The following is a 27,670-nucleotide window of genomic DNA, read 5'->3' on the forward strand; positions in this document are numbered from 1 at the left end:
CTAGGTTGATTCTGGAGATGAAGAGGTTGACTTATGAAGAAAGGTTGAGTAGGTTGGGCCTCTACTCATTGGAATTCAGAAGATTGAGAGGTGATCTTATCGAAATGTATAAGATTATGAGAAGGCTTGACAAGGTGGATGCAGAGAGAATGTTTCCACTGATGGGGGAGACTAGAACTAGGGTGCATAATCATAGAATAAGAGGCCCCATTTAAAACTGAGATGAGGAGAAATTTATTTTCTCAGAGGGTTGTAAATCTGTGGAATTCACTGCCTCAGAGAGCTGTGGAAGCTGGGACATTGAATAAATTTAAGACAGAGATAGACAGTTTCTTAACCGATAAGGGAATAAAGGGTTATGGGGAGCGGGCAGGGAAATGGACCCGAGTCCATGATCAGATCAGCCAAGATCGTATTAAATGGCAGAGCAGGCTCGAGGGGCCGTGTGGTCTACTCCTGCTCCTATTTCTTATGTTCTTATGTTTATGTACCTCAATACCACTTCTCTCGATCCCTCCAGTCTCTAAATTGTCAGACTGCTTGTCCGACATCAGTTCTGGATGAGCAGAAATTTTCTCCAACTGAATATTGGGAAGACCCAAAGCCATTTCGGTCCCCCCCACAATCTCCGTTCCCTAGCCACTGACTCCATCTCTCTCCCCAACTTCTGTTTGAGGCTGAACCAAGCTGTTTGCAACCTGGTGTCATATTTGACCCTGAAATGAACTTTCGACCACATATCTGCAGCATAACTTAGACCGCCTATTTCCACCTGCGTAACATTGCCTGTCTCCGCCTTTGCCTCAGCTCATCAGCTGCTGAAGCCCTCATCCATGCCTTTGTTACCTCTAGACTTGACTATTCCAATGCACTTCTGGTTGGCCTCCCCCAGATTCTACCCTATGTAAACTAGAAGTGATCCAAAACTCGGCTGTCCATGTCCTAACTTGCACAAAGTCCCGCTCACCCATCACTCCAGTGCTCGCTGACCTACATTGGCTTCCAGTTAAGCAACGCCTCGATTTAAAAATTCTTATCCTCATTTTCAAATCTCTCCCCATCTCACAAATCTCAAGCCCCACATTTCCCCACCCCGCCCCCCCGCTGCCCCCGAGATGTCTGCGCTCCTCTAATTTCTGCCCTCTTGAGCATCCCTGAATATAATCACTCAACCATTGGTGGCTGTGGCTTCTGTTGCCTAGGCCCCAAGCACTGGAAGTCCCGACCTAAACCTTTCCGCATCTCTACCTGTCTTTCCTCCTTCAAGATGCTCCTTAAAACCTACCTCTTTTGGTCGGCTCATGCGGCTCGGTTTCAAATTGTTTTACCTTATAATACTCCTGTGAAGCGCATTGGGACACTTCACTACATGAAAGGTGCTATATAAATACAAGTTGTTGTTATTGCTTGCTGCACCTGCATGCTAGCTTTCTGTGTTTCATGCACAAGGACATCCAAATCTCTGAATACCAACATTTAAAAGTTTCTCACCATTTAAAAAAAGATTCTGTTTTTCTATTCTTCCTACCAAAGTGAATAACCTCACATTTCCCTACATTATACTCAATCTACCACCTTACTGCCCACTCACTTAGTCTATCTCTATTCCTTTTGTCATTTATGTATGCTTGGTTTACTAGCCACCAGGTGGCGCCACTGTCGGAGGTCATTGGGCTGTGCACACGTGTGTGTGGCCCAGGTATAAAAGGCTAGGCATCTTGTAATGTAATCACTTTGGGTCTTAATAAAGTAGAGCCAGGTTTGTACCTGTTCGGAGTTTACAGTGTTCAGTCTATTGAGTTATTGCATACACAACACCTTTTCAGATGCTTTGTGTTCATCTCACAGCTTACTGTCCCACCTAACTTTGTACCGTCAGCAAACTTGGATACATTACACTTGGTCCCTTCATCTAGGTCATTAATATAGATTGTAAATAGCTGAGGCCACGGCACTGATCCTTGCGGCACCCCATTAGTTACAGCCTGTCAACCTGAAAAAGATCCGTTTATCACTACTCTGTTTTCTGTCTGTTAACCAATCCTCTATCTATGCTAATACATTTCCTCCAATCCCATAATCCCTTATCTTGTATTATAACCTTTTATGTGGCACCTTATCGAAAGCCTTTTGGAAATCCAAATATACTGCATCCACTGGTTCCCCTTTATCTACTCTGCTAGTTACATCCTCAAAAAACTCTAATAAATTTGTCAAATACGATTTCCCTTTCATAAAACCATGTTGACTCTGACTAATCTTGTTATGATTTTCTAAGTGCCCTGATACCATTTCCTTAACAATGGATTCCAGCATTTTCCCGATGACTGATGTCAGGCTAACAGGCCTGTAGTTCCATGTTTTCTCTCTCCTTTCTTGAATAGCGTGTTACATTTGCTACCTTCCAATCCGCTGGGACTGTTCTAGAATCTATGGAATTTTGAAAGATTAAAACCAATGCATCCACGATCTCTTTTAGAACCCGAGGATATAGGCCGTCAAGTCCAGGGGATTTATCGGCTTTTAGTCCCATTAGTTTCTCGAGTATTTTTTCTCTACTTATATTAATTACATTTAGTTCTTCACCCTCATTAGACCCTTGGTTCCCTACCATTTTACGTATGCTTTTTACGTCTTCTAATGTAAAGACAGCTACAAAATATTTGTTTAACGTTTCTGCCATTTCATTATTACCCATAATAATTTCTCCTGCCTCAGCCTCTAAGGAACCTTTTGCTATTCTCTTCCTTTTTACATACTTGTAGAAACTCTTACAATCTGTTTTTATATTTCTTGCTAGTTTTCTCTCAGTCTATTTTCTCCCTTTTTATCAATTTTTTCATCACCCTTTGTTGGTTTCTGAAACTCTCCCAATTCTCAGGCTTACTACTATTCTTCAAAACATTATAAGCTTCTTCTTTCAATCTAACGCTATCCTTAACTTCTTTAGTTAGCCATGGATGGATCACTTTTCCTGTGGAGTTTTTGTTTCTCAATGGAATGTATTTTTGTTGAGAATTATGAAATATTTCTTTAAATGCTAGCCACTGCTTATCTACTACCAAACCTTTTAAGACTCTAGTTTCAGAGTTAAGCAAGTCACTCTCAAAACATAATATGAAATTCTTTCGCACTATGATCCTTTTCCCCAGAGGATCCTTTATTATGACATTGCTAATTAACCCTGTCTCATTACACAATACAAGATCTAAAATGGCCTGTTCCCTGGTTGGTTCCATGACGTATTGTTCCAGGAAACTGTCCTGAATGCATTCCATGAACTCGTCCTCCAGACTACCTTTGCCAATTTGATTTGTCCAGTCCATATGAAGATTAAAGTCCCCACAATTATTGCATTACCTTTGTTACAAACTCCTACTATTTCTTGATTAATATTCTGTCCAATGGTATAGCTACTGTTAGGGGGTCTACATACTAATCCCACCAGTGTTTTCTGCCCCTTATTATTCCTTATCTCCACCCATACTGATTCTTCCTGATCTTCCGAGCCGAGATCCTTTCTCTCCACTGTAATGTTATCCTTTATTATCAGGCTACCCCCGTTCTTTACCATTCTGCTTTTCTTTTTGAAACATCAAGTACCCTGGAACATTTAGTTCCCAACCTTGGTCACCTTGCAACCACGACTCTGTATTAGCTGTTAGATCAAACCCATTTACTAAACATGGGTTTACTTTATCTCAGAAGCTGAAGATTGTGTTAGTCTTTATGGTATTATATGAAAACTATACATTATTTCCAGTCCCTAACTAGACTTGGAAAGGCTCTATGTATGAGTATTACATAGGGAAAAAAATATAAAGTCAAGGGTAGGGCCTCCCTTCAAAAGCAGTGACATGGGAACCAGGCACTGTGCCCAATGTATACACATAAAGCAGCTGAGTGATGTTATAGAAACATAGAAAATAGGTACAGGAGTAGGCCATTCTGCCCTTCGCGCCTGCACCACCATTCAATATGATCATGGCTGATCATTTTTGCAACTTTTGTACCCCATTCCTGCTTTCTCTCCATACCCCTTGATCCCTTTCGCCGGAAGAACCACATCTAACTCCCTTTTGAATATACCTAACAACGTTCTGTGGTAGAGAATGCCACAGGTTCACAATTCCCTGAGTGAAGAAGTTTCTCCTCATCTCGGTGCTAAATGGCTTACCCCTTACCCTTAGACTGTGACCCCTGGTTCTGGACTTCCAACATCGGGAACATTCTTCCTGCATCTAACCTGTCCAATCCTGTCAGAATTTTATATGTTTCTATTGAGAGTCCCTCTCATTCTTCTAAATTCCAGTGAATATAAGCCAGTCTTTCTTCATGTGTCAGTCCTGCCATCCCAGGAATCAGTCTGGTGAACCTTTGCTGCACTCCCTCAATAGCAAGAATGTCCTTCCTCAGATTAGGAGACCAAAACTGTACTCAATATTCCAGGTGTGGCCTCACCAAGGCCCTGTACAACTGCAGTAAGACCTCCCTGCTCCTATACTCAAATCCTCTCGCTATGAAGGCCAACATGCCATTTGCCTTCTTCACCGCCTGCTGTACCTGCATGCCAACTTTCAATGACTGATGTACCAGGTCTCGTTGCACCTCCCCTTTTCCTAATCTGTCACCATTCAGATAATATTCTACCTTCCTGTTATTGCCACCGAAGTGGATAACCTCACATTTATTGACATTATGCTGCATCTGCCATGCATTTGCCCACTCACCTAACCTGTCCAAATTACTCTGCAGTCTTTTAGCATCCTCCTCACAGTTCACACAGCCACCCAGCGTAGTGTCACCTGCAAACTTGGAGACATTACATTCAATTCCTTCGTCTAAATCATTAATGTATATTGTAAATAGCTGGGATCCCAGCACTGAACCTTGCGGTACCCAACTAGTCACTGCCTGCCATTCTGAAAAGGATCCGTTTATTCCTACTCTTTGCTTCCTGTTTGCCAATCAGTTCTCTATCCACGTCAATACATTACATCCAATACCATATGCTTTAAGTTTGCACACTAATCTCTTGTGTGGGACCTTGTCAAAAGCCTTTTGAAAGTCCAAATACACCACATCCACTGGTTCTCCCTGGTGCACTCTGCTAGTTACATCTTCAAAACATTCTAGAAGATTTGTCAAGCATTTCCCTTTCATAAATCCATGCTGACTTGGACCGAGCCTGTCACTGCTTTCCAAATGCGCTGCGATTACATCTTTAATAACTGATTCCAACATTTTGCCCACTACCGATGTCAAGCTAACTAGTCGATAATTCTCTCTCCCTCCTTTTGTAAAAAGTGGGGTTATATTAGCTACCCTCCAATCCATAGGAATTGATGCAGAGTCAATAGAATGTTGGAAACATAGAAACGTAGAAAATCGGTGCAGGAATAGGTCATCCGAGCCCTTCGAGCCTGCACCACCATTCAATAAGATCATGGCTGATCATTCCCTCAGTATTCCTTTCCTGCTTTCTCTCCATACCCCTTGATCCCTTTAGCCGCAAGGGCCATATCTAACTTCCTCTTGAATATATCCAATGAACTGGCATCAACAACTCTTTGCAGCAGGGAATTCCACAGGTTAACAACTCTCTGAGTGAAGAACTTTCTCCTTATCTCAGTCCTAAATAGCCTGCCCCTTATCCTAAGACTGTCCCCTGGTTCTGGACTTCCCCAACATCGGAAACATTTTTCCCACATCTAACCTGTCCTGTTCAGTCAAAATCTTCTATGTTTCTTGAGATCCCCTCTCATCCTTCTAAACTCCAGTGTATAAAGACCCAGTTGATCCAGTCTCTCCTCATATGTCAGTCCAGCCATCCCTGGAATCAGTCTGGTGAACATTCGCTGCACTCCCTCAATAGCAAGAATGTTCCTTCTCAGGTTAGGAGACCAAAACTGAACACAATATTCCAGGTGGGGCCTCACCAAGGCCCTGTACAACTGCAGTAAGACTTCCCTGCTCCTATACTCAAATCCCCTTGCTATGAAGGCCAACATACCATTTGCCTTCTTCACCGCCTGCTGTACCTGCATGCCAACCTTCAATGACTGATGAACCATGACACCCAGGTCTCGCTGCACCTCCCCTTTTCCTAATCTGCTGCCATTCAGATAATATTCTGCCTTCGTCTTTTTGCCCCCAAAGTGGATAACCTCACATTTATCCACATTATACTGCATCTGCCATGTATTTGCCCACTCACCTCACCTGTCCAAATCACCCTGCAGCCTCTTAGCGTCCTCCTCACAGCTCACACTGCCACCCAGTTTAGTGTCATCTGCAAACTTGGGGATATTACACTCAATTCCATCATCTAAATCATTAATATATATTGTAAAGAGCTGGGGTCCCAGCACTGAGTTCTGTGGCACTCCACTAGTCACTGCCATTCTGAAAAGGACCCGTTAATCCCGACTCTCTGCTTCCTGTCTGTCTATCCACGTCAGTACATTACCCCCAATACCAGGTGCTTTGATTTTGCAAACCAATCTCTTGTGTGGGACCTTGTCAAAAGCCTTTTGAAAGTCCAATTGCACCACATCCACTGGTTTTCCCCTGTCCACTCTACTGGTTACATCGTCAAAAAATTCCAAATGACCACCAATGCATCCACTATTTCTAGGGTCACTTCCTCAAGTACTCTGGGATGCAGACTATCAGGATTTATCGGCCTTCAGTCCCATCAATTTCCCTAATACAATTTCCTGACTAATAAGGATTTCCTTCAGTTCCTCCTTCTCGCTAGACCCTCGGTCTCCTAGTATTTCCAGAAGCTTATTTGTGTCTTCCTTCGTGAAGATAGAACCAAAGTATTTGTTCAATTGGTCTGCCATTTCTTTGTTCCCCATTATAAATTCACCCGATTCTGACTGCAAGGGATCTACGTTTGTCTTCACTAATCTTTTTCTCTTCACATATCTATAGAAGCTTTTGCAGTCAGTTTTTATGTTCCCTGCAAGTTTACTCTCATACTCTATTTTCCCCCTTCTAATTAAACCCTTTGTCCTCCTCTGCTGAATTCTAAATTTCTCCAAGTCCTCAGGTTTGCTGCTTTTTCTGGCCAATTTAAATGCCTCTTTCTTGGATTTAACACTATCCCTAATTTCCCTTGTTAGACACGGTTGAGCCACCTTCCCCATTTTATTTTTGCGCCAGACAGGGATGTACAATTGTTGAAGTTCATCCATGTGATCTTTAAATGTCTGCCATTGCCTATCCACCGTCAATCCTTTAAGTATGATTCGTCAGTCTATCCTAGCCAATTCACGTCTCATACCATGGAAGTAACCTTTCTTTAAGTTCAGGACCCTAGTCTCTGAATTAACTGTGTCACTCTCCATTTTAATGAAGAATTTTACCATATTATGGTCACTCTTCCTCAAGGGGCGTCGCACAACAAGATTGCTAATTAATCCTCTCTTGTTACACAACACCCAGCCTAGGATGGCCAGCTCTCTAGTTGATTCCTCGACCTATTGGCCTAGAAAACCATCCCTTATACACTCCAGGAAATCCTCCTCCAACGTATTGCTACCAGTTTGGTTGCCCCAATCTATATGCAGATTAAAGTCGCCCATGATAACTGCTGTACCTTTATTGCATGCATCCCTAATTTCCTGTTTGATGTCATCCCCAACTTCACTACTACTGTTTGGTGATCTGTACACAACTCCCACTAGCATTTTCTGCCCTTGTGTTCTACAGCTCTACCCATACAGATTCCATATCATCCAAGCTAATGTCCTTATTTATGGTATTGTGATTAATTATGATAAACACCCAAGACTTCCAAGCTTGAGTATACAATTGCCTATATTCAGCTAATTGTTTAAAGTTCTATATTGTGTGTTGAACAGAATCCTACTTATACCCACGTAAACCAAATGGCAGTACTGCCATTCATAATGCATTTCACTTAAACTCAACTACTGCTTTATGCCAAAATATGAATCAGTCACATTATGCTGGGAAGTTGGTGCTGGGGTGTGATGTTTGGATCTCAAAGTACTGGCAAGGGATCCTGGAGTGTGAGAGTGATGGGAAGGTTGGGGTCTGGAAGCACTGAGCTGGGTGTCAAGGTACTGGAGAACTGGGAGGTGCTTTGCAGGATCTGGCAGCAGTTAGGGGAAAGGTACCCATATGCTGTAGAACTGATAGTAGGATGTCAGGGTCTGGGAGCATAATGGCAGGGTGAAAAGGGTATTCGCTTGATGTGAGAGTAGCACAGTGATACACGCTTTTAAATCACAGATAGATTGGCAGTGGGTGGTGGGTGCAAGGTATGGGTGCTTGGTGCAGCAAGGGGAAGAGGCAGCAGCAGAAAGTGTGGAGTGGTGAGGAGTAAAATGATCAGGCACAGGGTGGGAAATATGACAAGGAAGTAGGAAAGGCAAGAGTATCCAGGTCCAGTGAGAACCAGTAGGAGGAACGGTAAAAAGACATGGCTGCTCAGTAGGGCAAACAGCGGCAAGAGGTAGTAGGAAGGAGTGGGGATGGGGGAAAGTCATGGGCACTGGAGATGGGGTGATGAAAAGCAATAGGATGGAGTGAGGTTGGAAGGAAGATGCGGGCAGATGTAGGACAGAGCCAGGGGTTGGAGTAAAGGATAATTATTCCTCTCTCTGTCCCAGAATTAAAAATCTGTAGGACTTTCCCACTGTGGAAGTCCCTATATTCTTTAAACAACAAACAATGCTGTGTAAATAACACAGGTCTCCTTACAGTGGGAAAGTCCTGTAACAAATCCTTACCAACTCCATTCTACCAAAAGCCAGTTCCTGCTGGTGAGTGGAAATCCGGCATTAAAGTTTCTTAAGCGGTTAGAAAATATTGATTATTAATATTTAAAATTCTTTAACTCTTTTATTTCAAGTAATTTATAAAACTTACAGCTGGGTTCTCAGGAACTGGTGCAACATCAAGAGAAAAAGATCAAAATGTAGTTAACCTCAGATGGGTGGTGCTATAGATGCATAGCCAGTCACCTTGGAGCTGCAAGTCAGAAGGACTGCATGCAGCACCATCTCCTGAAAGGTGGAAGTGGGGCGGGATTCAAGCAATATTGGAATACTGCGTGCAGTTTTGGTTTCATATTTACAAAAGGATATACTTGCAGTGAAGGTTCACTAGGTTGATTCCGGGGATTGACTTATGAGGAAAGGTTGATGAGGTTGGGCCTCTACTCATTGGAATTCAGAAGAATGAGAAGTGATCTTATCGAAATGTATAAGATTATGAGGAGGCTTGACGAGATGGATGCAGAGAGGATGTTTCCACTGATGGGGGAGACTAGAACTAGAGGGCACGATCTTAGAATAAGGGGCCAGCCTTTTAAAACAGAGATGAGGAGAAATTTCTTCTCTGAGGGTTGTAAATCTGTGGAATTCGCTGCCTCAGAGAGCTGTGGATGCTGGGACATTGAATAAATTTAAGACAGAAATAGACAGTTTCTTAAACGATAAGGGGATAAGGGGTTACGGGGAGCGGGCGGGGAAGTGGAGTTGAGTCCATGATCAGATCAGCCATGATCTTATTGAATGGCAGAACAGGCTATCCCTGCTCCTATTTCTTATGTTCTTATGTTCTTATATTAAAATGAATAGGTAAGTTCCAACATGACAGAAATAGTGTGAAGGAAATTGGATAAGAGAAAAGGTGCTTCAGGAAGTAAGCATGTAATATTAGATATTAAAGTTCCAAGTTTAAAATAAAGATAGATATAATTTAAAAGGATGAAAGTTAATCTTTAAAAAAATGTTGGGAGGCAAAAACATTAAATTAAAAAAAGAAAAAGAAATTGTGCTAATGAAATTCTTCAAGACAGTGCAAAACATAATTAAAAAAATCAAACTCAGAATACATATCTGCCCTGAAATTAGCCATTTGACACTATGGCCTAAAAATTCGGAATTGCCCCGTTTGGGGGCGGTATCACTCGGGAAACGCAAGACTTGGTGCCAGGCGTAGAAGTCTCACCCTTCTTGATAAATTTGGGTTACCGCCTCCGGAAGGAATTGGACCGCTCAAGCGCTCCACTTTCTTCCTGGCGGTGTAATGGAGCGCACTCCTCAGCAGCGCTTTGCACTTGGCCACGTAGCACTGCCGTGTCCAAGGGGTTCTTCCCTTAACTAAATGGAAGGGCCCACGCTGCATACTCTGCAAAAGGCGGCACCTGCCTGGACCACCGGGGAGCAGGGGTGCCGCACAATCAGAAGAAACCACATCATGAGAGCAAACGAAAAGGTGTTTTTTTTCAGCAGTCGGCCACCTCCCCTTTAATTTTCACCCCTGGTAGCAGTCAGCCGCCCGATACGCGTACCCTGAAGCTGTCGCCGTTATCGCACGGTACAACTGCAGAGGACAAAACCCAATTTAGGAGCTGGGGCGCTAGTGGGGCAATGCGCATGGCGAGGACGTGCAAGGATGAATGCTGCCATCCTGAGGGAGGGCACCAGATTCGTGCTCCACAGAGCCACTGCCACTCCCCTGGGATAGTACCTCAGCGATCCGAGTAATCTGTTGGAGGACAAATTGCTGGACTGCTGTGACACCCTGTGTCATGTATGAATAAAGAGTCTGAATGGATACTGTGAGCTCAAAGTAAAGTGTGACCGTAGTCTTTTATTGCAGGTCTCCAAAGTGCCCCTCCAGCCTGTGAGGCCTCCTTAAGTACCTGTGCTCCCAAGGGATTGTGGGATCCCTTGGGACTCCAGGGGATGATCCCTCTGGTGGCTGTACAAGGTATATACAAGTTTATACATATAACACCCTGAAAGCCCCTTTGAACACTGGTAGCCACCGCCATGATGGCAGCAGTCTGACCTTGTGTGATAGCAGTCTGAGCTCTACTGCAACACTCAGACATTGGGTGGCTTCTGCTTGCGCTGCAATGGAAGCTGAGACATCGGCCAGCAGCTGCTGCATCAGTCCACAAGTTGGGCTCCAAGCGCTGCACAAAGCCCTGTGCCAAGTTGGTGCCGGACTTCTCCATGCTCCTTGATGTTGCACGCAGGCTTTCTGGCAGGATTCCCAATGCAACAAGCAATTCATTGTGCATACCCGTCAGCCTTCTTCTGGAGCCTACCCCAACAAAGTCATCATCTGAGTCCACTGCAGAATAACTCATGTGCGACCTCGCCCTCCGGCGAGCTGGTACCTGCGCTGTCCTTGCCCCCTGTTCTGACTGCAGGCCACTCATGCCCGGTGTCTCACCACATGCAGGTTCCGCCTCTATACTATCCTCTAAATTACGCGCACTGTCTGTATCTGAGTTGGTGGCTGCAAGTGTGAAATTGAATGGCAGAGTGTCTTCATCATCACTGTTTTCTAGCTCTACCACCACTTGCCTGGGCAGGTTGCAGTTCTTGGGTATCTGAAAGGAAAATGCCATTAGGGTAAGGCTGTGGTGAGATGAGTAGGGGGCGGGGGTAAGAAATGAAGAGTACATGCTTACACCATCTGCAGCATGTAAATCAGAAGAGATTGTGGGAAGAGGGGGGAGTGGGAAGTGGGATGTGAGAGGTAGAAATAGATATGAGGATACCGTCATCTTCGATGGTTTCAGCCCCGCCGCTGCTCATGGCCTCAGCAATGTTCATTCCAATAATAGCCAGCACGGTCTCCTCCATTGGGGTTAGCGCCTATCCCCTGCCGGTTAGCCCTGCTGCCTCCGGTTGTGCGCCATCTTGTTGTGCAAGAGAGGGGTAAGCGTGTCAGTGAGTGAGGTGCAATGTGTTTGGGTGATGTGCCTGTCTTGGTTGAATAGATGGCAGTGTGTGCAAGCTTTCAACTATGACAGCCACATCACCGAAACATGTGGGTGATGAGGCTTGCAGCAGTGCTAAATGTGTGAGGGTCAGATGAAGCTATGAATGTTAGGTATGAGTCCTGATTGATAGAGATTGTTGGTAGGTGATTGATGGGGGTGTGAAGCATTGAGCAGTGTGTGAGGCTAGTGGTGAAGTTGGTGGGATATGCTAGACTTTCCACTTTTTTTGCATCGATACCGCCCACTTAATGTCCATTTTAATGCTGAGATGAGGTATAATGCCCAGATATCGGCCATTTAGGCACAAAATGGAAACTAACGCCCACTTATCGCCCAGCGTTACTTTTGGCATGTAATAATATCGCCCGCCCATTTTTTTTTGGCGTAAGGATCAGAATGGCCGAAACTAACGGCTATTATATCGGCAAGCGTTACTTTCGGCACCTCGGCCACATGTCGCCGAAAATATCGCTCGCCGAAAAAGCCGCTGAGAAGTTGCTCTCACCTGAACTAAACCCAGCGGTATGGACGCCATTTTGTAAATCGGAGGTCGGTTCATGTAAAAGGCTGCTTCAACATCTGGGGAGTTTTGATGCACTCTGGAGGTCTTTTAAGATGATTTGAACTTCTGAACATCTCATCATACTGTGGACGATTTGAAGTTATTTTAGGTGTCTTAGCAGGTAAATTTATTGTTTGTGAACAATTGGTATAATACTGAGTTATTATAATGGGCCTGTAATTTCTCAGCCTGTCTTGATGACCACGCACATACTGCAGATTAGAGATGGCAGAAGGTAGATTCAGCAGCATTATGTGCCCAATGAAAGACGTGCCAGACTGCTGAGGAGGACGAAACCTTACACTCTACGCACTTACAGGGAGAAGCGGTCTTACCTCAACTTGTCCGCTAACACGTGCCTTAGGAGAATGCGCTTCCACAAAGAGATTATCAGTGAGTTATGCCAGCTCATCACGAGAGATGTGAAGCCTGCCAGCACCATCAGGACCGCGCTGTCCGTCGAGGTCAAGGTCACTGCAGCATTTGCCTTCTATGCATCGGGTTCCATTCAGGCCTCAGCTGGCGACATTTGCGTTATATCTCAGCATTCCACACATTGCTGCATTCGACAGGTCACTGAAGCGTTTTACGCACGCAGAACGGACTTTATCAGCTACCCTATGACCAGGGAGACACAGACTGAGAGGGCTCTCGGATTCTCCAGAATTGTAAACTTTCCCAAGGAGCAGGGAACAATAGACTGTACGCACATCGCCATGCAGAGGTTTTTCAGGATGCAGAGGTTTTTCGGAACCGAAAGGGATTCCACTCCCTGAAAGTCGACGAGTTGCACAACCAGCAAATTATAATGGCAGTAAATGCAAAATTTCCCAGCAGCATCCATGATGCTCACATCCTCTGTGTATGTGACATGTTTACCAGTCAGCCACAAGGTCAATGCTGGATGCTTGGTGACAAAGGATACGGCCTCGTCACCTGACTGATAACCCCCCTGCATAACACCCAGACAGAAGCTGAGAAGCGATACAACAAGAGCCACATGCAATATCGTCGAGGATACCATTGGAGTGCTTAAGCAGTGCTTTAGATGCCTGGACCACTCAGGAGATGAGTTACAATACCATCCTGAGCAGGTAGCTCAATTCGTGGTGGTGTGCTGCATGCTGCACAACTTGGCTATCAGGAGGGAACAAGAATTGCCAGAAGGGACTGCCGGTCCACCGCAGGAGAGAGAGGAAGAGAAGGACAAGGAGGTGGACGCTGACCTCAGGACAGACAATCAGGCTGAGGATGAAACCATGCTCCTGTCCCCCTCCAGACCACAGGAAAGGACCCGTGGTGGCTACATAGCTGCAAGACTCCTACGTCAGCAACTCATAAATGAGCGCTTTGCTTGAAATAACGTTGGTCGTATTTACAAAGCTGCAACACTGCTGTGTCTGCAGCTCATACATGGATGCTGTGCATTACCTTGGTGACAGTTAAAGTTTAAGTTAATTGAAGTTAAGTTTAATTATCCCCTTTCATATTAAGGAATCACCAGTGTGTAACAGTGCAGCTAGCTGAGAAAATGCGCAACAAGGTTATGTTAAATAAAAAACATTTAATGAGAACATTTGTATGAAATCATAATTATAACTGTAAAAATCACCCCACCCCACAACAAATTTATAACTTTTACATCTTTTATTCAATGTTGAACATTTCCAACAACACTTCATAAACATAGAACCCAATGCAAAGAAACAAGATACCCCCCCCACCCCAAACCTCCCAACAAAATAGCAGCAGCAACATTAAAATACTGTGACCAAGGCAACACCTGCGGCCATGCACCTCAATTTTCTTTCCCCCCCTGCTTCTCCTCCCCACCTCTACCCCTTCCCCTTCCCCTCCTGATTCCAAACCGCCTGGCCGAGGGGCTCCTCAGGTGCTGCTTCATTGGGGGGGGGGGGGTTAACGGCAGAACCGCTGCTTGGACGGATACGGGACAGGATGGTCTCGAGATGGGAACGTGCTCCGAGCCAGAAGCAAGATCTTTCTCCTGGCTCTCATGAGTCTTTGGCAATGGGGGTGCGGCACCTTGGAGTCCAGTGCCGCGCTCCGGGACCACTGTGAGGCCTCTGCTACCAGTGTTCCTGGCTATCACCTTCAGGGCCTCCGCACGTACTTGCTCATGGTGGCGGACATGCTGGCCATCTGTTGGGATATGCCCCTCATTGTCTGTAGGATCTGCTGACCTATGTCAACACTCCTCCTGGACAAGTATACCATGTCGCCGCTCAGATCTGCCGCTCATGGAGTAGACCTACTGCGTCGAACCAATCTCCGTGTGGTCGGCGCAGTCCTGGAAACACCTGGGGTGGCCTGCGGCAAGGTGCTTGGGCCCGCTACCTCCACGGTGGAGGAGGGAATGGCCACCGGTGCACTAGATGTCATGGGTGTCGACTGCATTATGGAGCTTGGCGATGGAGGCTCCTCGAAGTCCGCACTCTCATCCATGGAGAAGACACCCAGCAGCTCCACGGGTGAGAATCGAGGCTCCTCAGCACCAGATGCATGATCGTCTGGCGACTCCGGCCCTGCTCCCCAGCTTCTGGACTTGGTGGTGTTGCATGGCGCCGCGCTGCCGGCTGAGCTACAAAACATAAATAAGGTTATTAGAGGAGAAGGGGATGCTAGGGTCACAAGGTGATTCCAATGCTACACACAACATATGCACGACAAAAGCACCACCGCTATCAAAAATTATCACAGACATCACATTTCATGACCATGACCAAATTCTGCATTGCAATGATTTTCATGAGGCCATCATTATTTAGAGAACACTTTTATCAATAATGTATCATATATTATTGGTCGGATTTGAGTGGCTGTGGCATCTATTGACTTTACATCACGCAATGGTGTATACTTTACTTACGTAACATCACACCAGATTTTGCAGCTGCATACGTGGCCGACCGGGGATGGCTCCCCACTAGAGCCAGCAGCCGCCATCTGTTCGCCGCTGCTCGGCCCTATTCCTCAAAAGCTTCTTCTGTAAAAGGTAACACCAGCATGACATCATTACTTGAGATCATTGCTAGGTACTGTCACAGTGACTGATACAACACATAACTGACAGATGTAATCATGATTATTATGATAATTATCATTCTTTACCTAAAGACGTACACCGTGAACGCAGGCTTTGAGTAAAACATTCCAGGTATAGGAGCAAGACATCTCATCTGATTTTAGTCAATCATTACACTTACAATTCAAATTATATAAATATGTAAGTACATGTAGATAAATGTAATACTTACTCTGATAGAACTGGTTGCCCTCACGCACCTCATTGGTCGCCGACGAGACCACCTCGGCTATGTCGGCCCATATCCTCTGGTAGACCTTTGGAGTGGGCTTCCCACACCCACCTTGGGTCAATTGACCCTAGCGTGACTCCAACTCCTGCAAGAGGGAGGCATTTGCCTCATTGGAGAATCTTCTCGCTCGTTTGTTCCTCTCCCACCTCACTGCTTTCGCCAGCGTCAGTCTCCACAGCATGCTGGGTCGCCTCCTCCATCCCTTCCATTTTAAATATTATTTTTTGGCAGAAACTCGGTGGCAATAACGTTCTTTGTGCTCAGCAGGCCTTTTGCTGCTAGTACATCTCTCTCCTGCCTCCCAAAACAGCCAAACAAGCACACAACACACCCACACAGGCTTTCAGTTCCCCTCTGCTCCCTCTCTCTCTCTCTCTCTCTCTCCTGCTCTGCACATGTATTGATGACCCTTGACCTCCTGAAAACATGGGAAACAACCGTTGCCATGGCGTTGCTATGGACGGCGACACTTTACGCAGAAGATCAACAATGTTTTACGCTAACGTCCATTTCAGATCGCTCGCGGTAACGCTCATTTCATAAAATGGAAAGTTGGGGTTTTGAAAATGGGCGATAATCCGGCGATCTCAAAACCCGTATTTACCACCAATGCTGGAAATAACATCCATTTTTGGGCGATCTGCACAAAATGGAAAGTCTGACCCATGGCATTTTAGTGGCACTGATATTGACTACTCGTGTGAGGTCACTGGACTTCCTTTGGCACGCCATCCAGGTCCTCAAGGCTGGACTCCTGGCATTGACCTCCACAACCATCTGCACCCACTGCCTTCTGAGTGTGTGCCTGTAGGGCCTTCTGGCCCCCTGCAGATACAAGACTAGTGCTAGCCTCTCACAATTTTAGGCCTCCTGCTGATGCGTGCAGCCAATGAACAGTGCGGTTTTCTGGTTGCACACTGAGATCATTCAATTGTGCAGGCAGCATGAAGTTGGCATGATACCTGCATTGCAATGAAAGGACTATGACGGGCAGAGCTCTGGAGAATGAAAACTGGAGGTGATTTCCATGATGCTGCAATACTACGTCATCAGGATATTAAGGTAGTTGCTGTTACTTCCAAATAAATTAAATGCACTATAACAAAAAAAATTGAATTTCCTCGTAGAATTCCTTTGTTGCTATGCTTTGAGGAGGAACAGGATAAGAGCAGGCAGGAGGAGAGGAAGGAAGCCTTGAGAATGAAGTATCCTGTAAGTCGGCACACCTAAAACATAGGTTATGCAAGCAAGATGCTCTACAGACCAAGGAATATGGAATTCACCCACAGAAGGCTATGATTTTCTCCGGAGATAATCAGTGAATTATGCCAACTTTTGGCACCACAATGGACTGCAATGGAGCTTAATATCAGGCGCTGCCCATTCTGCGCCACCGCCCGAGGTGAATTTCTAGGCCTTCCTCTCTGCATATTCCAACTCCTCACTACTCTGGTCTCCATAAATACTCTGCCATTACTTCCTTCACACAAAAACTACTCACTGTCCCTCTCGCTTAACTGCTATATCCCAATTAGCATAAACTGAACTGTTCAGACTACAGGTTACATCATAGAACCTGGGTGGTGAAAACAAAACAGAAAGTCAGAGAGCATAGCCAGAGTAAATATAAATAAATCACCATACTGGTGAGGTGTGTGTAAAGAGTCAAAAGAAAAGAAACATACTCCGAGATACTTTTAGAGTATCTATAATCATGTTGATAAACAAAGATGGCAAGACCTCACAAGGAAACATACTAAAGGTGACATCTTTCCTCAATGACAACTACAAAATATTAACAAAACCCAATCCAGTACACCAAGACCTAATCAAGTGTTATACAATACACATCACAAGGACCTGTGTTCTGACAGTCTCCTTGGATGCACTAAAGGAACTTTCGACTGAGTAGGGTGAACTTACTTCCTCTCCTCAAGAGGAAATCTTCAAAGACATATTAAGAGGCTGAATCAAAATCAAAACCATTATTATTTCAACAAATGTTTCCTAATTTTAGTAAAAGCCAAAAGATGTACATGATATGAGGAGAGCCTGGAATATACAATAAAAACAGAAAATGTTGGAAAAACGCAGCCGGTTAGGAGAGCTAAAATGGCAAGTGACCGGAAGCTCGGGGTCACACTTGCGGACTGAACGGAGGTGTTCAGCAAAGCGATCACCCAATCTGCATTTGGTCTCTCCAATGTAGAGAAGACCACATCATGAGTGGCGAATACAGTATACTAAATTGAAAAAAGTACAAATAAATTGTTGGCCCCAATATTTATGGGGAGGCGGGGAGAGAGAGGGGGTGGGAGAGGGGTTTGCAGTTTTGCATTCGGGAAAACCGGAAGAATGAGTTTGCCTCAAGTCCCGCCAGTCGGGGAGAGATCGGAAGGGTCTGGGGAGATCGGAAGGGTCGGGGGGTGGGGAAGATATCGGAAGGGTCGGGGGAGGGATGATCGGAAGGGTCGGGGGGAGAAAGACTGGAAGATCGTAAAGGTCGGGGTGGCAGATTGGAAGAGTTGGGAGGGGGAAGATCGAAGGGTCGGCGGGGAGAATTGGAAGGGTCGGGCGGGGAAGAGATCGTAAGTGTCGGTGATGGGGTGATTGGAAGGGTCTGGGTGGGAAAATCGGAAGGGTCAGGGGAGGGAAGATCGGAAGGGTTGGCGGGGAGAGATCGGAAGGGTCGGCAGCGGGGTGATTGGAAGGGTCTGGGGAGGAGATTGGAGCTTGGAGGCCGTAGTCAGGGAGGGCAGAGGAGGAAGGGATCGGAAAGATGGGCCATGAGGGGTGGGACATTGGCTGGGATGGTGGGAGATTGTGGCTTGATGGCGGGGGGGGGGGGGTGGGGGGGTGTGAGCGCGGGAGGGAGAGGGGGTGCGTGGTGTGGAAGCAAGTTAGCTTGACGGGCCAGAAGGAAGCACTCCTGTTCCTCATGGCCACAGACAGACAGTATTGGAAAGGTACTAATATGCTGGATCCAGCAGTCCTTGCCTCCCTTCAGCTGCCTCGGGAAAATTGTCCAATCAGCGTAAAATTTGAAACCGAGTCGAATTTTGGGCATGTCATAATGCTGAGCTCTTCTTCAGTTGCCTTTGCTTCTGCGCCCACTTCCTTGGCCAGGAATCTATCCCCTGCACAGCGGACCCTTTCCCCAGTCTTCAGAATTCTCATTCCACCTCGACCCCTCCCTCTAGACTCTTACCCTCTCTAGATCTTTTTATTGGGAACGGCCAGCATGAAATCGGCCATCTCAGTTTCTCTGCTCCCCTCGCTCCAATCTATTTCTTTCTGAACTTGAAGCAATCCATTCTCTCAGGTCCAACCCAGACATTGCCATTAAAGCTGCTGACAAGGGTGGAGCTGTTGTGGTTTAGTTAATGGACCTCGACATTGCAGAAGCTGGACGCTAACTCTCTGACACCTTCTCCTCCTGGACCACTGACAGTTTCCTGCTCTCCTCCTCTCTAATGCAGCATTTGTTTGCATTTGCAAATTCATGGCTCCCTGAATCTCCCACACAATAGAATCAGTCATTAAAAACAAAAAAATAAAAGTGAAGTTTGCTGATCCTATATATTTTGCTGAGTACTTTGTATATTGCATATGGAACAACAATAAAGTACAAGAATTGTTAAATGAGGAAGCATGAAAAGATACTTACACTTTTGTTAGGATACAGGATGTATCCAAGAGCATTTCAGACGGTTTTCATTGAACAGAAAACTAAAGAACTTTTCAAATGTACACAACAGGCAATGAGAAGTCTTGAAAACTTTATACTGTGGTGTTAAAAGAAAATAATCTGAGAGCACATCATACGCACCTGACTAATTCCTTGTATATTGTCTTGGTCGTTTCCAGATAAGGATCAACCCTATCTTCAAATTGACAGAGTACTCCACCCAAGCAGAGATGTTTGAAGATGCGGAAGACAAATTCCTCACGTTCCGTATTACTGAATATTTGATAATTGTCAGAATCTTCCAACAGTAATACCTAAATTAAATATAGAATACTCATTAGTTAAACTAAAAGTAAAATTAGGAACAAACAAAATCTCAATCATCTGCCCACATGATTAATGGTGGACACACGATATAATTTAACACATTTATCAAATAGCATTCTTTTCCATTCTGTGCATCATCTTTCTCTGTCATTTAAAGCTAAAAATATAGTAACTGATTTTGGCTCCTCGTTTCTTTTACAGAATTAGCTCACTTGTTTATTGACAAAATTAGACAACTCCTTAAATGTTCCAGTATCACAATATAAAAGCTACATTTCCTCCTAATTTCCAAGTAGTTGTAAAATAATTAATGATATTAATTTATGACAACAAAAGTTTAAGATGGAATTTCATTTTTCTTGTAACAGAATATTAAATAGCATGATTTTGTTGAAATACAAAATCAAAATATTGTCAAGCTAAAGCAAATCACAGGTTCAATAAAATCCCAGCATCTATCTGTTATGTATGCAACACTATGTAACCAGCATTCTACCATCACCAGAGAGCGCATCTGTTGGAGTCCCTTGGGAGCACTGTATATAAGCAGGCCTCCCATGCTGTACCAGTACTCTGGAGTTAGAATAAAGAGACTAAGGTCACACTTACTCACATCTACAGTACTCAATTACATTGCTTTATTCGAGACATAACAACTGGCGACGAGATAACGAACCATCATGCGAAAACGCAGAGAACTGTTAGCAAATTGGAGAAATTCTCAGAAGGTGACGATTGGGAGGCCTTCGTGGAGCGACTCGACCAATACTTCATGGCCAACGAGCTGGAAGGGAGTGTGAACGCTGCCAAACGAATGGCGATCCTCCTCACCGTCTGCGGGGGAACAATCTATGGCCTCATGAAGAATCATCTTGCTCCGGTGAAACCAACAATCAAATCATATGAAGAACTGTGTACGCTGGTCCGGGAGCACCTAAATCCGAAGAAGAGCGTTCTGATGGCAAAGTATCGATTTTACACATGTCAACGGTCTGAAGGCCAGGAAGTGGCGAGCTACATCGCCGAACTAAGGCGCCTTGCAGGACATTGCGAATTCGATGGATTCCTGGAGCAAATGCGAAGAGACTTTTTTGTGCTTGGCATTGGCCATGAGGTTATCCTTCGCAAACTATTGACTGCTGAAACACCGAACCTGAGCAAAGCCATAACGATAGCCCAGGCATTTATGTCCATCAGCGATAACACCAAACAAATTTCGCAGCATAAAGATGTTTAGATGTTTCGGCAAGTACTGTACACAAAGTAACCCCGTTTTCAGGCAGGAATGCATATGGCAGAACGTACAGGCCTGCAGATGCACAACCTCAAATGACTCAGAATCCGCCATCAAGCGTTAATGCGAGGCAATTGTCACCTTGCTGGCGCTGCGGAGGTGAACATCAAGCCCATCAATGCTGCTTCAAACACCATTCGTGCAAAGTTTGTGGAAAAATGGGACACCTCCAGTGAATGTGCAGACGTGCTGCAAACTCTGTAAACCACCATGTTGCAGAGGAGGACCGATCCATGGCGGATCAAACTGAACTAGAGACTTAAACCGAGGAGGCAGAAGTGTACGGGGTACACACCTTCACCACGAAATGTCCACCGATCATGTTAAAAGTTGTACTGAACAGAATTCCAGTATCCATGGAATTGGACACGGGTGCAAGTCAGTCCATCATGAGCAAAAAGGCCTTCGACAAGCTGTGGAGCAACAAGGCACACAGGCCCAAGCTGAGCCCTATTCATACCAAGCTGAGAACTTACACTAAAGAACTGATCCCTGTAATTGGCAGCGCAGCAGTAAAAGTCTCCTATGATGGGAGCAGTGCACGAACTACCACTATGGATTATACCTGGAGATGGCCCCACACTGTTCGGCAGAAATGGGCTGGGAAAAATCCGCTGGAACTGAGACGACATCAGAGCACTTTCGTCCGTCGATGACGTCTCATGTGCCCAGGTTCTGAGCAAATTTCCGTCGTTGTTTAAGCCAGGCATTGGAAGTTTCTCGGGGGCGAAGGTGCAGATCCACTTGATTCCCGGTACACGACCCATCCACCACAATGCATGGACAGTGCCATTCATGATGCGAGAGAAAGTGGAGATCGAGCTAGACAGGCTGCAACGAGAGGGCATCATCGCGCCGGTGGAGTTCAGTGAGTGGGCCAGTCCGATTGTTCCAGTTCTCAAGGGCGATGGCACAGTCAGAATTTGTGGGGACTATAAAGTAACGATTAACCATTTTTCGCTGCAGGACCAGTACCCGCTACCCAAGGCAGACGACCTATTTGCAACGCTGGCAGGAGGAAAGATGTTCACCAAGTTGGACCTGACGTCGGCCTACATGACGCAGGAACTGGTGGAATCTTCGAAAGACCTCACCTGCATCAACACACACAAAGTTCTGTTCATCCACAATAGATGCCCGTTTGGGATTCGATCAGCCGAGGCTATTTTTCAAAGGAACATGGAGAGTCTGCTAAAGTCGGTTCCACGCACCGTGGTTTTCCAGAACGACATATTGATCACAGGTCGGGACACCATCGAACACTTGCAGAACCTGGAAGAGGTTCTAAGTCAGCTAGATCGTGTGGGACTCAGGTTGAAAGGCTCGAAATGTGTTTTCCTGGCGCCAGAGGTTGAGTTCTTAGGGAGAAGAATTGCAGCAGATGGCACCAGACCCACCAACGCCAAGACGGAGGCCATCAAGAATGCGCCGAGACCACAGAATTGTGACGGAGCTGCGGTCGTTCCTAGGACTCCTCAATTATTTTAGTAATTTCCTACCTGTTTAAGCACCTTGCTAGAACCTCTACACATGTTGCTATGCAAGGGAGATGACTGAGTATGGGGGAAATCACAAGAGACAGCTTTTGAGAAAGCCTGAAATCTGTTATGTTCCAACAAACTGCTTGTCCTGTATGATCCTTGTAAATGTTTAGTGCTAGCTTGCGATGCATCTTCGTACGGGGTCGGATGTGTGTTACAATAAGCAAACGAATCGGGAACATTGCAACCGGTCGCTTATGCGTCCAGGAACTTGTACAAGGCCAAAAGGGCCTGCAACATGATTGAGAAAGAAGCTCTGGCATGCGCTTACGGGGTAAAAAAAATGCATCAGTATCTGTTTGGGTTTAAGTTCGAGTTAGAAACTGACCCTCAGCCGCTCATATTGCTACTCTCAGAGAGCAAAGGTATCAATACCAATGCCTCTACTTGCATCCAAAGATGGGCGCTCACGCTATTTGCATTTAATTATGTAATTCGCCACAGGCCAGGCACAGAGAACTGCGCTGACGCCCTCAGCCGGCTACCATTGCCCACCACCGGGGTGGAAATGGCACAGCCTGCAGATTTGCTCTTAGTGATGGATGCATTTGAAAATGAAAAGTCACCTGTTATGGCCCGCCAGATCAGGACCTGGACCAGCCAGGATCCTTTACTGTCCCTTGTAAAAAAACTGTGTCCTCCATGGGAACTGGTCCAGCATCCCAGCAGAGATGCATGAAGAGATCAAGCTGTTCCAGTGGCGTAAAGACAAAATGTCCATACAGGCAGTCTTTTGTAGGGTAATCGCGTGGTTTTGCCCAAGAAACGTTCATAAGCAACCGACACAGTACCCACCCAGGCATAGTAATGATGAAAGCTATAGCCAGATTCCATGTGTGATGGCCCGACATCGACTCAGAGTTGGAGTCTTGCATGCGCCAATGTAACACTTGCTCCCAACTGAGCAATGCACCCAGGGAGGCACCGCTAAGTTTGTGGTCATGGCCCTCCAAACCGTGGTCTAGGATCCATGTTGACTTCGCTGGCCCGTCTCTAGGCAAAATGTTCTTGGTTGTTGTGGATACTTATTCAAAATGGATTGAGTGTATAATAATGTCTGTAAGCACGTCCACTGCCACCAACGAAAACCTACGAGCCATGATTGCCACGCACGGCCTGCCTGATGTCCTTGTCAGTGACAACGGGCCGTGCTTCACCAGCGCTGAATTCAAGGAATTCATTACCCGCAATGGGATCAAGCATGTCACATCTGCCCCGTTCAAGCCCGCATCCAACGGCCAGGCAGAACGGGCAGTCCAAACCATCAAGCAAAGCTTGAAACGCGTGTTGGAAGGCTCCCTGCAAACCCACCTGCTCCGCTACCGCACTAGACCCCATTCGCTCACTGGGGTTCCCCCAGCCGAGCTGCTCATGAAAAGGGCACTCAAGACAAGGCTCTCTCTAGTCCACCCTAATCTCTATGATCATGTCGAGGGCAGGTGGCATCAACAAAACATGTACCATGATCGCGCAAATTTGTAACGCGATATTGAAGTCAATGACCCTGTATTTGTACTCAACTATGGACATGGTCCCAAATGGCTTGCTGGCATTGTCATAGCCAAAGAAGGGAGTAGGGTGTTTCAAGTCAAACTCGCAAATGGACTAACTTGCAGAAAGCATTTGGACCAAACCAAACTGCGATTCACAGACGGCCACGAGCAACCTGAAGGGGACACCACCAACTTCGATCCTCTGCCACACACACAAGCGGCAACCGATATCACGGTTGACCACGAAGCTGAACTCATCAGCCCAGCAAGGCTAGCTGCTCAGCAGCTCGGCAAAAAACCAACCAACTCACCTGCATTTGTACCGAGACGATTGACCAGGGAGCGGAAAGCCCCAGAGCATCTCACCCTGTAAATAAGTGTACTGTTGACTTTTTGGGGGAGGGGGGGGGGGCGGGAGTGATGTCATGTATGCAACACTATGTAACCAGCATTCTGCTGCCACCAGGACGCATCTGTTGGAGTCCCAAGGGATCCCAGCATCCCTTGTGAGCACTGTATATAAGCAGGCCTCCCATGCTGTACCAGTACTCTGGAGTTAGAATAAAGAGACTAAGGTCACACTTACTCAGTCACATTGCTTTATTCTAGACATAACACTATCAATGTACATTACTTCACTAATGACTAAGTTATTTGATAAGTGGGGAAAATCCATTACTTGCATAAGTGAAAGAGTATTTAAGACTCATTACTAGTAGGATACAGTTGTGAAATAGATGTGTTCTTAAATCCAGTCTTGTACATGGCATATTGCTTCCAACTACTAAAAATGGAACTGAATTGAAGTGGGTACATACTGGAAATGAGAAGTACTGACCTCCTGATGAATCCCAGTCAGTTTTTGGATGGATCAATTTATTTATTTTTAAATAATTCCATTTACAGGGCGCTTCTCGAGTCCTGCATACTTTCCGTTTCAACTAAGAATACACCGTATTTGAGGGGGTGACAAAGCCTAGGGTAAGCCCTTGGAGTACATCTTTCTCATCATTTGAGAGAAAAATAATTGATTACAGTATCAAAACAAAACAAACATGCTTCCAAACTTTGTGTATGTGGTCAGCTGAAGGAAAAGAAAGAGATTCCTAAAGTAGATAAATGCACTGCATTTTCACAAGGGGAACCAGGCTTCAATTCAAAGTTCCATGGAAATACATAGGGACCGAATAGCACCCCCTCCTTAAGCTTCATTACCGCCTCCAAGACCCTTCCTATATTGCCCCCAGGCCTTGAGTGGCGGGATCGGGTTTCCACGCCATCAGGGCTGCCACCCGTAGGCTACATGCCGACCCCCTTTCCGACCCCTGTGGGAAATTGCCCTGCAGGAGCGGCACCGCCGTCAGTCATTGCCACTAACAGCTTTTCCCTGCGGGAAGATGTGTGTAGCTGGGCGGTGCGTTCACCCTTAAAGGGGAGGGCGCGTTGCCGCGGTCACCATCTTATTTTAATTGTTGGCCAACTGCCAGGTCAGCCCGACAATGGTGCCCACGGGTTCGGTCGGGCCACCAACAGGCAGCCCGGCACTCCCTCTTGGGTATCGGGCCTCTGGCCTGACCGAAACCCTCTCCGATGGCCTAGTGGGCCTAACGAAACCCATGCAGAGTTCGCAGCGGCACCTCCACTTTAACTGAAGGGAAGGGGCTTTAAGAACATAAGAATTAGGTGCAGGAGTAGGCCATGTGGTCCCTCGAGCCTGCTCCGCATTCAATAAGATCATGCCTACTTCAACTCCACTTTCCTGCACTATCCCCATACCCCTTGATTCCCTTAATATCCACAAATCTATCGATCTCGGTCTTAAATATTCTCAACGACTGAGCCTCCACAGCTCTCTGGGGTAGAGAATTTCAAAGATTCACAACCCTCTTCATTTCAATCCTTCATTTTGAGGTTTTGTCTTTTTCTCGTCCCATCCACAGTTCCAAATGTCCAAATCGAGTTCTGAAAGCTGACAGATTATGTTCCTCACAAACAACACTCACCTGTGCTTTCCTGGTGACCCTCAATGATCAGACCATGATTTGAAAATAGAACAAGAACTGAGGCCGTATCATCGTCCTACAGGATCAGTGCTGAAGACCGTACAAAGTCGCCATTCTCACTGCCCACCAATAAAAAACAAATCAGACAACCACTAGCCTGCACTCGTGCACTGACTTCCAATCCGAGTGGCAGGCCAGGCCTGGTTTCCGTGAATTTTGCTGTGCTAACACCCCTTCCACCAAATATCAACCTGCCCCTTTCGCCAATGCCATAACCCTTGTAAACACGCAATAAATGCCAGCTTTTTTCCCAGAACTGTAGCCAGCCAAGAGCAAGGCAAAACAGGACCAACTACTTCCATAGATTACTTCTAGGATTGTATCACTTTTGCTCGGTCAACCTCTAAACAACCCAGTGGTCTCGCAGAACCTCATGCAGGTGTGCAATCCCTTGCAGAATCAGATCAGAGGTGAGAGTTCACAGTTTTGTTTCCCTTTGTGACACGTCAGTGTCACGCTGCTATCATCAGCGCGGCGCTGATAACGCAGAGCGACAGCCGCCCCGCTGCAATGGCACTTCCGCCCCTCAACACCGCCCCGACCGGAAATAAACACCAAAGAGGTGAATATCGGTCCAATCTCCGCCCATGGATTGGGGCAGAGACAGACCAAAGGAATCAGTGAGTGCACTTACTTTCTGGTCGGTGGGGGGAAGGGCAATTTCGGCCCCATAGAAGTTACAACATAGAAATAGGCTATTTGGCCCCAAATTTATTTGTCAGCATTTACCCTCCATACAATCATAGACTGATAGTATGAGAGTCTCCTCTCCTTACTGGCGATAAGGGTCTTAAGGGAAGCTATTTTAAGTAATGACAATCCATTAAAAGTGAAGTCAATTTTAAGAGCTAAAACTGTTCATAATTCAGCACTCAATTGCAAAGTCTCATTTTGCATCTGCAAATAGGAGTCAAACCTGTCAGAATAATCTGACTACTAATTGCTACTAGATATATCCCAAATTGGTAATTTCCAAATTGGTCCTACATCAACAAAAATAGTGACACCATAATTTTAATCTAAAATCATATTGTATGAATGTTCACTGTTTCTTCGCTCTCTGTTTCCCCTTAGTGCAACTGTATGATGTCTGCTCTTCTAAACCTCACCTCAAGCTTCTCCTAGGAACTACCCGAGTGGCAGGAGAGTGTGAGCAAGTGGCTGTTGAGCTCCCGGAGGCGTCTCATGGGACATCTAACAGCAGCTAAGCCCCGAGAGGAACTTGCTGCAGGCTGCATTTGTTGTGGTGCCATAGATGCCAGTAGTGGGCTCCTCCAATTAATCTGCAATCTGCTGCACATTCTAGAAAAATGTCCCCTGTGCCTGAACATACATTTGATACTCTGCAAACATCTTTCTTTTAAAAGCAGAACCAGTGAGATCTGGGTTCAAAGACTCTGCAGCCAAAGGCTACATAATATGATTCTCCCAGTCAACAATGTTTACATCATCATCTTCCACCCCATACCCATTCGTGCTCTGCACATCACACTGTATTCTCCCCTCTGGCTCACCCTCTAATATCCCCAGATATAGGTCTCTGACTTGGTGCTTGGCAGGGTGAGGAATGCTTCAGCAGTGCAGC

General features: G+C 45.8%; 1 protein-coding gene across 9 annotated transcripts in view; it reads right to left on the reverse strand.

The window, feature by feature from the left end:
- The window catches only part of LOC139275031 (cilia- and flagella-associated protein 300-like), a 106,458-nt gene that overhangs the window by 56,336 nt on the left and 22,452 nt on the right, over nt 1-27,670 (reverse strand). For all 9 annotated transcript variants that reach the window (XM_070891915.1, XM_070891914.1, XM_070891907.1 and 6 more), the window contains exon 5: nt 19,509-19,681. In XM_070891915.1, the coding sequence (XP_070748016.1) occupies nt 19,509-19,681 (173 nt within the window). The remainder of the gene's footprint in view (nt 1-19,508; nt 19,682-27,670) is intronic.

This window comes from Pristiophorus japonicus, chromosome 10 (assembly GCF_044704955.1).
Source record: "Pristiophorus japonicus isolate sPriJap1 chromosome 10, sPriJap1.hap1, whole genome shotgun sequence".
Classification (NCBI taxonomy): Eukaryota; Metazoa; Chordata; class Chondrichthyes; family Pristiophoridae; genus Pristiophorus; species Pristiophorus japonicus.